The following is a 14,004-nucleotide window of genomic DNA, read 5'->3' on the forward strand; positions in this document are numbered from 1 at the left end:
CAACTTTTTAGCTTGATTGTAAAAACAGAGGCAGAACAACAGAAAAAGTATACATTGACGCCTGATAAGACTGAGTTTTCAAAGGTGTTACTCCAGGATATCCCCATCCTCCTCCCTGTTTGTTTCTGTGTACATATGAATGACTGTGTGCAGTTTAGTGTAAAAAAAATGTGTGTGAATGACATAGAACGTGACTGAGACAAGGAAACAGCAACCAGGGATTAAATAATCCTAGTAGGGGGTATTTTTTGCTCCAAGCAGGACAAAAACAAACGGCAGATGAATGCAAGCGCACACTTTGTTAAACACACAAGCACGCACTCCATTGCTCTGCATGCCAGTTGATTGTGGTTTGTTTGGGTTGGCACCGGACAGCAAAGAGACAAGTTTTCCCTTCAGCCCACCCAAGCACGTGCTCTGTCTTTCTGTCTAACACCACTGAGCCAAAGTTAATTTACGGAGTGTGTTTGAAAAAATATATATTTAGCAAAAAAGAAAAAATAGTGCATGTTCTCAAAAAGTGTTTTTTATACAATTTATGTGAAGTAAAAGTGAGGGTTGTATGTTTCTTTCAAGTTTAAGTATTTTTTCTATTATAGATATTTAAAAAAAGAAAGGATTCAGCTAAAATGGACCCATCCAAACAAATACTATTAGTAGTATTGTTTCAGGATTGGAGTATTTTGTTACTGCACAATTAACAAAGTCTTTCCAAAAAAGTACAGCTTTACCAAAAGGCCACATCTCAATTTGGCCCACAATTTGAATGCAACAATTCAAGGGGATCCATTTTCTTTAAGGCATTTTGCAATAAACTCAACGGTTGGGGCCCAGAAGTGTGTGAGTCACCAATTTAATAGAGAGTAGGTCATCCAGGTCTCAAATTCATCATAAAAAGACCCGACCCGGGGGACTGACACCAGGCAATGCAGCTCGTTCGCTCTCAGCCTGCGAATTGTTGCTGATTGTGCATAAAGAAAGCAAGTGAAAAGCTGAAACTTTCAGTTCAATTTGTGCACAATTAAATATATAAAAAAATGCTGTTAAGTACAAGTCTGTTCTGTTTTATAAATAAAATTTGTATAGACTTTCAGTTGCTTCTAAACAACAATGACGAATAATACTAGATGGAAGCTGAGAGGAAAAGAAAAACAAACATTGCTTGGGGCTTAATGCAATTTTTTTTACAGTATGCTAATGCACAAGTACTGTAAAATCTAATACAGCATTACAGTCAGATTCCTTTCTTGAAAATCATGTAAAAGGAAAAGAAATGCCATGGTCCGCTTCATCTGCATTTAGTGCATGCAAACACAGCAAAAAAACAAAAAAAAACCTAACGTGGCATTTTCTTTTTTTAACCAAAGTATTTTAATCCTTCATAAACTGCTGTAAACACAACCATAGCTTTCTGCCCGCCAGTGAGGCTCTTCACTTCGACTGTGACGTAACGTGAAAACTATCAATAAGTCGCATTGAATAATCCACTAAATGCAATCCTAAGGGAAATGTTTTCTAAGGTCAGGTTGGGCAAACAAGGAAGCATACTGTATATTATAGGAGGCCACAGAAGCTTCACTTAACCTCCACTCCTTCCATTATTTACCACACCATTTCCAATAATGGCCAACTCAAGGATTGCTCTGCAAGCACTTATCTTATTCTTATAACTCTCCAGAGCTCCTGCAGATGGGGAAACCCAGAGACAGGCTGGAAGAAATACAAAAGGCAATGGGTGTTTCCACACAAGACTCAAAGGAGGCTGACATGGAGGTCAATCGGAACTTTGCTGCGTCTTTCTGTATATTTTTAAAACACAATGAGCCCTATAACAGGGGAAATAATGTAAGCAATGGAACAGTAAGATAGGGAAATAATTATTGAAAGGCATAATGATTGTAGCACAATGACAAATTGGCCACATATAAACTTTAAATCGAATTTAGTAAATAACACATTCCAATAATATAATCATTTTTTCTATCGTGTTCCTTCATCTCTCATGTACTGCATGTTAAGGCAGGCAGACCTAAACCAGCCTTGACGAGCCAGACATGTATTTGATGTTTGAGAAGCTGTTGTAACACAAAAGAAAAAAAAAACATTAGTGCCAACCACGGGAAAACACCAAAAGCCAAAGAGTGACTAACAGGACTAGAAACAAAAACACATCTCCGCAAGTGGAACTTCAGTGCACAATGCTTTTTTTATTAGATAAAAGTTATATTTTCTTAAATGTATAAGAAAAATGTGATTCTGATTTGACAAAAAAAAAAGCTTCAACGTTGCATATTTTTTGGGGACTGAATCGCAGTTTCCATTTGGTAAAAAGTTTATCAGGACACAACAGATTTCTTAACCTCAATTTTAAACTCAGAGCTATATTTTACACTAAGGAAAATAGGCATGGGAGTAGCATTTTACAGGTAGAAATTTAAACCAAGCAGCAATCAAAAGTAGGATCCTTCTGTTACCACCAACATAGTGGCACATTAAGATTTACACTACAATGCTGCAAAACCTGCTTCAACAGATCAAGCCCAAACTTGTTATACCCAAGTATTCCATGGAACAGATAGTAAAAGGCGTGGAAACTAAAGAATACCATGCTCAACTGCCTTGATTATATTATGGTCTGCTGTCTTTAAACCATTGCCTTTTATATATATTTTAATTATTGATCAAAAAGATCCATGCTTTTAAATTGTGTTTACATGTGTGTGTGAACTATAAGTACAAAATATTTTGAGACCAAAATGTATTGAAAGTTTGCCAATTGTCCCCTGACTCAAAATACAATCTGCTTTTGATCGGAGTAATTTTTAAAGCTTTAATTTAGATTTTTTTTTGTAATCAAGAAAACATGTACAAATTTGAATGTTTCTGTACTTTGACCAGATTTAAACCAGATTTTCTTCCAGCTGCAAAATTTCTATGAAAGTTGAGTTTTACCAATTTGAAGTTTTTCTAGTTAAAGACGAAAAAAAATGAACTTGAAACCTGTTGCAAGTCTGAACAGAAAGCTCAAAAGTTGCCCAAAGGTTTCTCATCAAGTTATAATGACTTGGATACGCACATTTTCTGCACCACAGGCAGTGGCGTTTGACTTCATTATCATCTGGATGTTCAGTCTGGCAGTTTAGCCCTTCAGGCTATGGAAAAGCACCTGTGTTTCCATCCAAACGTCAAGATGAATTCTAACAGTTCCTTTGAAATGTTAGTTCACAGGAAAATTAGATGAGGGAAAAATTGGTGATTTAGTTTGAAGAAAATAAAATAAACTTAGCATTATTGGATTAAAGGTGATTTATAAACCTGACTCCACTAAATGTCGTTACCTCAGTCGTCTATAGCTTCCTCTTCTGGGTACGTTGAGCATATTCTGTCATGTCAGACAATTTTACCATGTTTTATTGTCTTAAACATTTAAACAGCTGACCTGTCATGTGAGCAGTCGTGTAAACACTATTTCTGTTAACTCAGAATAACCAGATAATTTAAACTCATTAATCTAACAAGATGACGCTCAAGTGACAATATTGTCATTTTATCGTCTAACTGATAAAGTTTTTTGTAGTTTTCCGTCTTGACAAATACTACTAAGATGTCTATATAGATAAAACTCACAAATATTCTTCAATAAAACATTTTATACGACATAAAACTTAAACATTAATTTGGGTCTTGTGACAGCTTCTTTTCAAAAGCAGCTTTTTCAAACAGGCAGAATCACAGGACAGACCTAGTTTGATATGTGTGACTGTCTGAAGCCCCATTTGGTTTCATTCAAGACTTAAAAATGTTTTAAAAAATTAACAACTTAACACAGTTTCTTTATTTAGATTGCTTTTTAAATTCAGTTTGATTTTCACCACCTGGGGGAATTCTGAGCTGTTTTGGTTGTAAATCTTAAAAATCACCACAGTAAAATCGAATTTACTGAGCTGACACAGCAGTAAGAAAGAAGGTGATGAGTCAGGTACAGTAGTTCACCAGTCTGAGTCTGCAGCTGCAGTTAAACTAGCTGCTTCCATAAACACCAGCAGAAAAAAACTGTGAAATGCACAGCTGCCTCTTTTCCAACCAAACGCTACTGATCAGGAAGCAAAGAATTAAAAAGCACTCCTTTGACTGTTGAGTGTCCCTCTCCTCCTCGATTTGTGGCGGTAAATGAGCTTTAAAGTGCAGAAATCTGATTACTATGTTATCACACTTCAGAGTTCATTCTGAGTTTTAGCATATGGCTCCCACCCTCTACAAACTAAAACAAACAAACTAAAACGAACAAAAATGGAGTACCTCAAGTTCAAATATAACTTTTTTGTTTTATTTTTTTGCACTAATAAACATATCTAATATAAGTAATTCAAAATATAGTTTCACACAGCTTAAAGCTGAAAATGATAAATATATAAGTTTTAGGTTTAAAAAAAAAGCATCTTTCACTTCATTTCTATTGATTTAATGTTCAATTTTAGACTGTAACTTTGTGGTAAGGCCGATTTGCAGCTATGAGTTCTGAATTTAGGCACACGTAAGAACACCACAGAGGCTTCCCACAGTTCTGCAGGTGGTGCTGTGGTTGTGATGTAGCAAGCATGGTTCAAATTTAAAGATGATGATGTTCTCAGTGTGAGTCTTACTTCCTACTTCACAGCTATCTATGGTTTAAAAATACAATCTGAAGCTGTGTGTATTTAAAATGCCTTGAGAAAACAGACCACAAGCTTTAGATTCCTGGTTTAGTTCCTGAATTGACACATGCCTGAACCACGTGTTTGTACAGGTGGAGGCATTCAGAGGACATGCATGAAATCTGACAATCAGGTAGATAAATTGAGAAAAAAAAAAAAAAAGTCTAGCATAATGTGGTTTATGCTCGACCTCTGTGACGGCTAGGCAAGGTAACCAAATATATCTACCTAAAATATTTATCATCTTCAAATAAACTAAAGTACTCCTCATTAAAGTTTTCAATAATTCATTGATCTTCAGTCTCTTATTTTCACAATAAGGACAGAGTAAAACCATTAAACTATTGAATCGATTGCAATTTCATTAAAAAGTTCAAAACTGGATTTGTAACTCAGTGAGATTCATCAATAGTGCTGCCACAAACGATTATTTTATTAGTCAACTAATCCCCGATTATTTTTTTCCCATTAGTTGACTAAGCGGGTCATGCGCAAACTGGATGTAATACACACATCTGAACTATCAATAGCTGTAAAATAACTACAAACTAGATATATGGCATTACCAGCGATAATGCCAGTGTGAATGTTCTAAGCTGAATTCGGCAGCTGACAATGCTAGTGCTGATAGCTGAAGAAGATGAAAAATGCTGAAGTTGATAGCTGAAATCTCTGAAGCTAACAGCTGAAAACGCTGAAGCTGATGGCCAGCTAAAATATTAGTTAAATGCCCGATTAGCCTAAAAAAACTGAAAAAAATTCTAAACTAGCCAAAATAGCCTGCATGAAGCTGAAATATTAGCTAAACTCCAAATTAGCCTAAAAAAACTGAAAAAATCCTAAATTAGCCAAAACAGCTAGCATGCAGCTGAAATATTAGCTATCCTCCAAAATAGCCAAAAAAAAAAAACTGAAAAAATGCTAAACTAGCCAAAATAGCTAGCATGTAGCTGAAATATTAGCTAAACTCTAAAATAGCAACAAAAAAAAAAAACCTGAAAAAACCCTATACTAGCCAAAACCTTAATAAATGCCAAAACAGTCCAAAAAGCTAGCAGAATGCCATTATAACTTTCAATTTTACTACACTCAGACTCTATAGAACATAAAGTAACAACTAATCGACTATTAAATTAGTGGTCTATTTTAATAGTCAATTAGTCATCTAGTTGTGGCAGCCCTATTCAAATAAAGATTGTATTATATATGAGTTTCATAATATTAATGATTTAAATGTAACAAAGGAGGACAATTTATTTATAATTATATACTATCATAAAAAAACAGCAAACACTTTTTTACTTCAAAAAAGAACAAAAAATGATTAGATTTCATGCAATGATATCACATTATCCTGCATGGATCCCTGTGATAAACTATTCCAAGCTAATGAAACATAAGTTTCAAAAAACTAAAATTCTAAGAACAATGCAAGCAAGGCAAACACTGCAGTAAAACACTGACCAAAATCAAATAAAAAATGTAATAAAATCATATAATAAAATGCCGTAACTAAAGAGATAAAAAAATCTAGGAGGGAAAAGATAAGGAAACACAGTGAAGTCTTATAGCTATAGAACGGTTGAAATTTTGTACACGTACTGGCCCTGTCTGCTACAATTCTATCGTCTTCGCTTTCATGACGTAGTATAACATGCATCACTAAAAAGATATGCAAGAAGATTGAATTACTTGTACTGACATGACACAATCTGCTTTTTTTTGTTTTTAAGACCGTATATCTGAGCTGTTTTTTTTCTTTGTCTAGTGACTTGTGTGTGAACCCAACAAAACTGTCACACAGAGTTCTCCCTTTTGGAATTTGATTGAATTTGGACAAATAAACTCAGTTTAACAGTTGATTTTCACCCTTCAGGAGCTGTGGGAGACATCAAAGACTGCAGTTCTGTTAATATATACCTATAGTAAAATAATAAAAAACTATAAATTTAGGTCAGAAGCATAACTAAAGCAACCAGTGAAACAAACACCAAAGCAAAAGCTAATTCATGTTTTTCTATGTCAACAGCTACTTTTATAATTTAACCCCCAAAAAATGTCTTTTGTGAGCAATCCATTGATTTTGACTGATTTTCCACAACTATCAAATTTGAAGAAAATCATGAGTTGTTCATCATCAGTTGTGTGAAATGACACCATCAGACTCAAAGTTAACACTTTACAGTGTGCACAGTGGCTTCTGCTTAGTCTCCTGCTGTCCTGCATCTACGAGTGAAAAAGCAGCTTTTTTTTCCACCCCAAAAGGCACCACCAAGAAAGTTGAAACAGAAAAGATCTACTCCATCCAACATGAAACGTTTGCACAGTTTACAAAGATTTTGTAAACAAAGTCGCTCTGTTCATGTCATGCAGTGCTCCGTGTGTGGCCCTACATTTGCAGAAAGAAAATCTGTAGGCTGACTTAGCCATTAAACTTTAGGCCCATTCAGAGCACTCAGCTTTAAAATGACACAAACTAAAAGAGCTGCAGCATTTTGGAAATCCAATTAGTGATCAGCAGAAAAGAATGAATTAAAAAAACATTTTGGAACAAATATCAGCAAAATAAAGTATCAGGCCTTTTAACAAATTTACCATTTCAGGAAATCTATTCACAGAAAGTAGAAAATGTGTGGTCGTAAAGAAGACACACTCATGAAAAGATTTTACACGATTGGTTATGTGGGAAAAAATATACACATTCTGGTGTTTTAGAACAAGTTTAGACCATAATGTCTGGCAAGCTGATTGATTGTTTTCACATTATATGCTTGTAATCCTTCATGTAGAAAATGATGCTAAACAATATTAAAGAATATCTGGACGGCTGCACTTGACTTGCTACCACTAATTCTATTATTCTTTAGCCGCTCTGGGCTCACCAGCGCCTTCTACCTTGAGGAAGGCGTACTGTGGGCCTCGCCTAATGTATTTCTAAAGTGGATTTTGACATGTAAAAAGACTAAATGAGTCACAAACTGGCACCAATGTAATCAGACAGATGGCGAGAAACCCTGATGTGAATATGCCTTATGACAGTACATTGCTGCACTGCCGGGTTTTACAGAAAAAAATATCCCACATGAGATGGTTAACAGGCTTTATATTTGTGGGTTTAATGTTAGGTTGGTAATGTTTAATGAACTGGGTTAACAATAAATAAATAAAAAATATGATGAAGGATTTACACAGATTAAACAAACTGTTTCTCTTTGTTGCTTTTCTTAAACTGGAATTACTTTAATTTGAAGTAAAGAGAAAACTGCATTTCTAAAGCTCTTCTTAATATGTAGTTAGAACAAGAATTGCTGCTTTGAAATCAGTTTAAAGGGTGATAATAAATGTGTGCCAGGGCTTCTGAAATCTTAGAAGCACCAATGCTGTTGATACAAATAAAAAAAAAGAAGTAGCTGAGATCCCAGCACAGAAAGTTCACTGCTTTGAAACAAATGATCGGTTACACAAAGAGATAAAATTGAATCAAGATGCAGCAAAGTTCTGCATGTGGATGCCGGTGCACCTTCTTTTCCTTTAAAGGAGAAATTTGTGATCTTGATTCAGTTCGAAGGCTCTGTGTGTGTGTTTGTGGAACAATAGAAGAAGAGCTAAGCTAAGTCATGCCCTAATTTCCCTACTTTATGCTTTGCAACAATTACAAGGAGAGCCTCAACCCCCACCAAGCTGCACTGCAGCAGTAAGACACATGTGCATATTCTCCACCGCGAGATATTAATGGAAAACATGCATGATGTCCAGGCAGATCTGTGCACTTTGAGAGCAAAAGAATTCACATGTCGGGCGTGAGGACACTCCACCTTCTCATATATTAGTTCTGAGGACATGCAGAGGAATGCTTGTGTAAAACCTCCCTTCTCCGACCTTCATTCTTTCTCTTCTTTTCCATCTTCTTTTAATCCACCACCTAGATTCCTGGGCTTCAAGCTCCTTTATAGGCAGCTTGAAATAAGGCCACGAGAGCTTTTAAACACCACTGTGAATAACAACAACCTACACCCCCTCTTTGTCTTCCTCCTCTTCCACACCCTTTCTTCCCTTTGTGCCCCCGGCACATACTCCTCCTTAGCTGTGGATGTCTTAAAGAGGGTTCAGAGAATTAGTTATGGTGTGCTGTGCATTTGTGTGCATTTGACCCCCATCTATCAACACACAGCTGACAGCAAAGCCACTGAATGACTGCTATTGGCTGTCTTGTTACTCACCAACAGCACAGTGGGTGGCTGCTGGAAAACACAGAGGTAGGGACAGATGAAGGGAATTCCCACTTCTCCTCACACACGCTCCTTCAGCGAGGCGACAGCTTGTTTGGAAAGTTGCAAAAAACACTTAGGCTCAATTTCATGTTAGAGTGAGTTTTTAGGAACTAGACTGTTATCAAGATTGTGGTAATGGGTGGGGGGCTCTTTGAAAATAACAGACACTGCATGGATGTCGTTGGGTGCTTTCAGGGTTAACCGTTTGTGACGTTGATCATGAAAATTGTAAAAAAACAGAAAATAAATGAATCCATAAATATCTTGCTACCTGTTTTTCTTCTACAGACTGATAAAGTAGACAACGCCATAATCACCAAAGTGCATCACTTCCTCTTTGCAAGTGACTGGAGCAAGGTCAGTTTTAAGACAGGTTCCATTCACTCTCTAAGTTAAATTGCCAACTTTTAAAACAGAAACAAACACACTAAAAGCCCCGTTTCAAATGATTAATTTCACTTCTGCTGCTAGTTTTAATACCAATGACCGCCATATAAGGCAAAAGTTTATATGAAAGTCACTGTTCTATTCTATGACGTCATTAAAAGAGGTGTGGCCTTTGAAATGACAGATTACTGTTGATTCTTCATATGGATAGCCTAAAACCTTGGTCACATGCATCAACACAGAGGGTTGACCTGTAAGGGTGTTGCTAGTTTTTGGGTTGTCCGACCCCGTGGAGGGTCAAAAACAGGAGCCGCCACATCGTAAACCTTTGTTCTATCCTAGGCATGTTTACATTAAAAGTGGGGTCATCTGGACCCCACAAGACAGAGCACTGAACCAATTTTTTATCTTCACTGGTGTCCGTGGCAGACATAAAATCCATCTTTGTCATGGGAGGGATCACACATCGATATAAGTGTAGGGTCATCTGGACCCCACAATATAGCACGAGGGTCAAAGGGAGCGTGGGTGTGTCTTGCAGTTCTCTTGAGGCTTGTGCGGCCACCTTCAGGGACGTCATAAATGGCACATGAGGTTATTGTGTGTGGTAACTGTATTGTGAAATATTTGTGAGGAAAATGTAAGTTGCAGCATACCCGTAGAAAAAATGTGCACAATCATTTTCACTCTACTGGCTCATCAAGCAGTCATACGACCTTGATATTTCCTGAAGGCCACCTGCATGTACCTGGCCAATTTTTAGCCTCTGATGGGCCATGTCCACCTGTAAGGGCAGTTGGGACCCAGTTCCTAACAATTGGTTCCCTTTTCCCTCATCTTTACTTGTTTATGGCAAATCTTGGGTTTAGTGATATCTGCCATGAAGTTAAACACTTGCAACAAATCAGCTAAACAATGGGTCATGTGACTACACACTCAGTCCATTTTAAAATACAGTCAATAATAAAAGACTTTTATAAATCATAAAAATGCTTCAATGAACCATACTTTTTTTTTTTTTTACTAGAAACATATCAGCATCTTCATACATGGAGTCATAAACCAGAGGTTGCAGGCAGCTAGAGCTTGTTTGGCTATCCGAGTCCTTTCATAATAAAAGTGGAACAGAGATCCAAACTTTTTATTTTCATAGTCTTCTATATAGCCAGTGGATTCCCCCTTTACAGGACATCTGTCAAATTCAAGCCTTTGGGTGCATGTCTGTTCGACCGTTCGCCTACATTTGCATCTATGTCTGTATATATTTAATAACACCCCACTCAAAGGCCATGTTGTGGCCGTCACCGCTGCATCTGTAATTGCAGCATAAAGCAGCTTACCACCCACAAATCTAATTGTGGCGCCATAAATTTTGCAAAACTGACAATGACATGCCAGCGCGAAAGCTGCAAAGCCTGCAAATGGAGAAGTAAAGAAAATTTGTAGAAACTCAGCAGCAAACTCAAAAGTCACATCTGTCAAATTGGCTTTTTTTTTCCTCCATTGAATTTCCGATTAAGATGCAGGAAGACATGCAGAAGAATTTACAGCCATGCAAAAGTCTACATCAGCAACCAAGTGTTAGCACAACAAATCAAGCCGTGACAAAAAAGTATGCATTTAGAGGCAGGAAGTATGGAGAAACCTGTGTTACACATTAACTGCAGATGCTGAGAAAACAGAAGTCAGTAGAAGCGTGTGTGAGGTGATGCATCTCCTTCAGTATCATGCATTCTTTTGAATGAAACCGCAAGTGAAAGCTTAAAAAGTTTAACTACCAGCAACATTTTGAAACAACTGTATGTTTAGGGGGCATCCCAGGAGTGTCACTCGTCTTTCTGATGCTTTGAAAGCAGATCAGGAAGATTCAGAGATGGATCATGCATGATTTAGAGGTTTCAAATGAAAGCCAACAACTGCACAAACATTAGATGCCAAAAAACTGCACAGCACCCGGACCTCAGTGAAAGCAGGGACACTGATTGATTGACTTGATTTAATGGACAAAAGGGATATTGTTTTCATAGCTGCACCTCAGCTGACCAGAGCTTTGTGTTGACAGAGAGCTGAGTTTGGTTGTTCTAAAGGTAGGATGTAACTGCAGCTGGTACTTTGGTTCAGTTTGAACAGAGCTTAGTTCAGGACTGCTTGTAATATTTCACCTCAAAGGTGAAATACAATTGACAAATAGTTGACAAAAGTCAATCTAACAAATACAGAAAATGAGCAAAAGTTGGAGGATGTGGTTCAGATCCATCAAATAAATGACTCAATTTTGCTTAGAAGCTTTTGAATCTACTAAGGACTTCCCAAATAGTCAAAAGTTGTCATTCGACATCTCCCAAGAGAGAATTTTTGCAGCATCACTTGTTATTTTTCATAAAGCTTTCAGTTATAACTACTCTACATGAAGTTTTCCATACAGATTTTTGTAGCTCTTACTACGATGATGATGATACTCTACATTTACTTTAAAAGGTAATATAGGACAAGACAATTGAAATATATTCTATTTTTAATCACAATGAAGCTAATAAAAGCACAAAAATGATAATAAAAATCTAAAAGTGTCATCATTATTCTATTTAATGCAGGAATATATCTACAAAACAGAGGTAAAATAATAATTTGAGAGATAAAATGTCTAGAACAATTGAAACTTTTGCTCAGGTCAACAGTCCTCTCAGTGGAAATTACCTTTTTTTTTGTTTTAATCACAAAATTTAATCACACAAAATTTCCTTCTCCAAACGTTAACTTTTGTACACAGGAAATGAAAAAGGAAAAAAAGGGTCCATGATGAGCACTTCTGGAAATACTCCCTTTGGTACAACATAGTATGTCAAACAGCAAAACATGCATCACCATTTCTGTGGGAGTTATCTGCACTCATCTGAATTTGATGGGCTGATCTTGAATGGAGGCCGAAACCACCACATAACAAAAGATAGTCAAAACATATCTTTAATAGTGACTAAATGACTTGTAAACAACTAACTGGACAATGCACAAATAAAACAATAGCAGGAAACAAAATGATCAAGATAATTTGCTACATTCCACTGAAACTTTTATCTGATGCAGAAGAACGACATAAAGTTGATCCATAAGAGACCCAAAGAAAGTCATAAACTCCATCTGATTCTAGTGTTACTTCACTAACATCTGGCCAGGAATCTTCTGAAAGAGACATCATGATAGTGCAACCTTAGAGCAAGCACATCCTGACATCAATACTGACACTTAATCAGACAGTTTAAATGTCAGACTGGGTTACAATCAGACAGCATAACCTTGCAGGAGCTCCCAATCAAACTCATTTTATAGATCAGCTGTTTGATGCAATAAATTTGGTTTCAGATTTTAGCAAAATAAACAAATGAAGTGTCAGAGGTCATTTAAAACAGATAGGAACGAGCTTACGGAGACACTCCGCACTGTCCAGTCAAAGCCATCATCTCAGCTGTTGACACGCGCTGCCACGGCGACGCGCTCGCGCCCATCTGTTAGCCGGGAACTTACTTTTCAAAGCCAGGATCAGCGCTTTTCCGTCTTTGATTAGCTCCTTGATGAACTTGTTGGTCTTATCCAGCTCCGCTTCGTGAGACTTCAGTCTCTCCCTGAACTGCGGGCTGTCAAGGTAGCAGTCGCTGAACTCCAGGGCGGGTAGTCCCATCTTCTGCCTCCACAACCGGCCTTAACACAGCCTGACCGAGCCGGCAAAAAAGCCCCCAAACGCTTGGAGGAAAGATGTTGAGGTGGGAGGAACCCTGTGTCCACCACAACTTCTACAACTGCCGCGCGCTGGATGGAAAAGACAGTAGCACGCGCACACCAACGCGATGTTGTGTCCAAAAGAGATGCTAACCTACATTACCGCGCGTTTCTCTTTGCAACACAAGCAGGACGTCTCTCGTTTCTCAGGAAAGCAAACCAAAATCCCACACAGCGTCCAATAATTATATGAAATAGCAGGTCATTACAGATAAGTATTTGTAAAGGTTCAAACGGCGTCCGGTTCTTCAGTCAGGTGAGTCGCTGTCACGTTTCTCTAAAACGAGTCATTTTAAAGCGCGCACATTTAAATTTAAAACAAAAACTGGACCCGGCGGGCAAAACAAACGTTTAAAAGAGGGGGCTGAGAGCACCGGGTGTCTTTAAAGCACTAGTTTCTCTGAAGCGTCGCTCAGCCAGCGCCGCAGACGGTGCTCAACCTACCCAACGCTGATAATCCGTGACTGACGTCTGGGTGGACCAATCAGATGCGAGGAAGAGGAAGCTTGACTGTTGTGGGCGGGCTTCTGTTAGACCTTTCAGATGTTAGATAGGAAAAAAAACAGGAACAGAGGCCCCACTCGGATCTAATTCTGGCAATATAGTTTGTAACAGTGGCTGTCAAACCAAATGGTAGTTCAGTTTTTAGACTAAGTGTTATCTGTTGTTTACTACGTTTTATGATATTGTTTGGCAAAATTTAAAATATTTTATGGAGATAAAAATCCTAGCATAAACGTTCCCTATATGTAGACAAAAACAAGAGTCACTGTCCAAAAATATTTGAACTAACAATCATATAGCCTGTGTACAAACATCACCACAACAGAGCATGGCAATTAACATATTTTACATTTAAAACGTTGTGTGTAAAAAGT

General features: G+C 37.5%; 1 protein-coding gene across 2 annotated transcripts in view; it reads right to left on the bottom strand.

The window, feature by feature from the left end:
- The window catches only part of LOC112143073 (rho GTPase-activating protein 26), a 62,927-nt gene extending 49,272 nt beyond the window's left edge, over window positions 1–13,655 (bottom strand). The window contains exon 1 of one of the 2 annotated variants that reach the window (XM_024266830.2): window positions 13,571–13,655. Coding sequence is in view for 1 of the 2 variants with exons in the window: in XM_024266829.2 (XP_024122597.1) it covers window positions 12,875–13,028 (154 nt within the window). In the remaining variant the exon portion in view is untranslated. The other variant, XM_024266829.2, reaches the window with a different exon arrangement.
- Between the last annotated feature and the right edge of the window lie 349 nt (window positions 13,656–14,004).

This window comes from Oryzias melastigma, linkage group LG14 (assembly GCF_002922805.2).
Source record: "Oryzias melastigma strain HK-1 linkage group LG14, ASM292280v2, whole genome shotgun sequence".
Taxonomy (NCBI): Eukaryota; Metazoa; Chordata; class Actinopteri; order Beloniformes; family Adrianichthyidae; genus Oryzias; species Oryzias melastigma.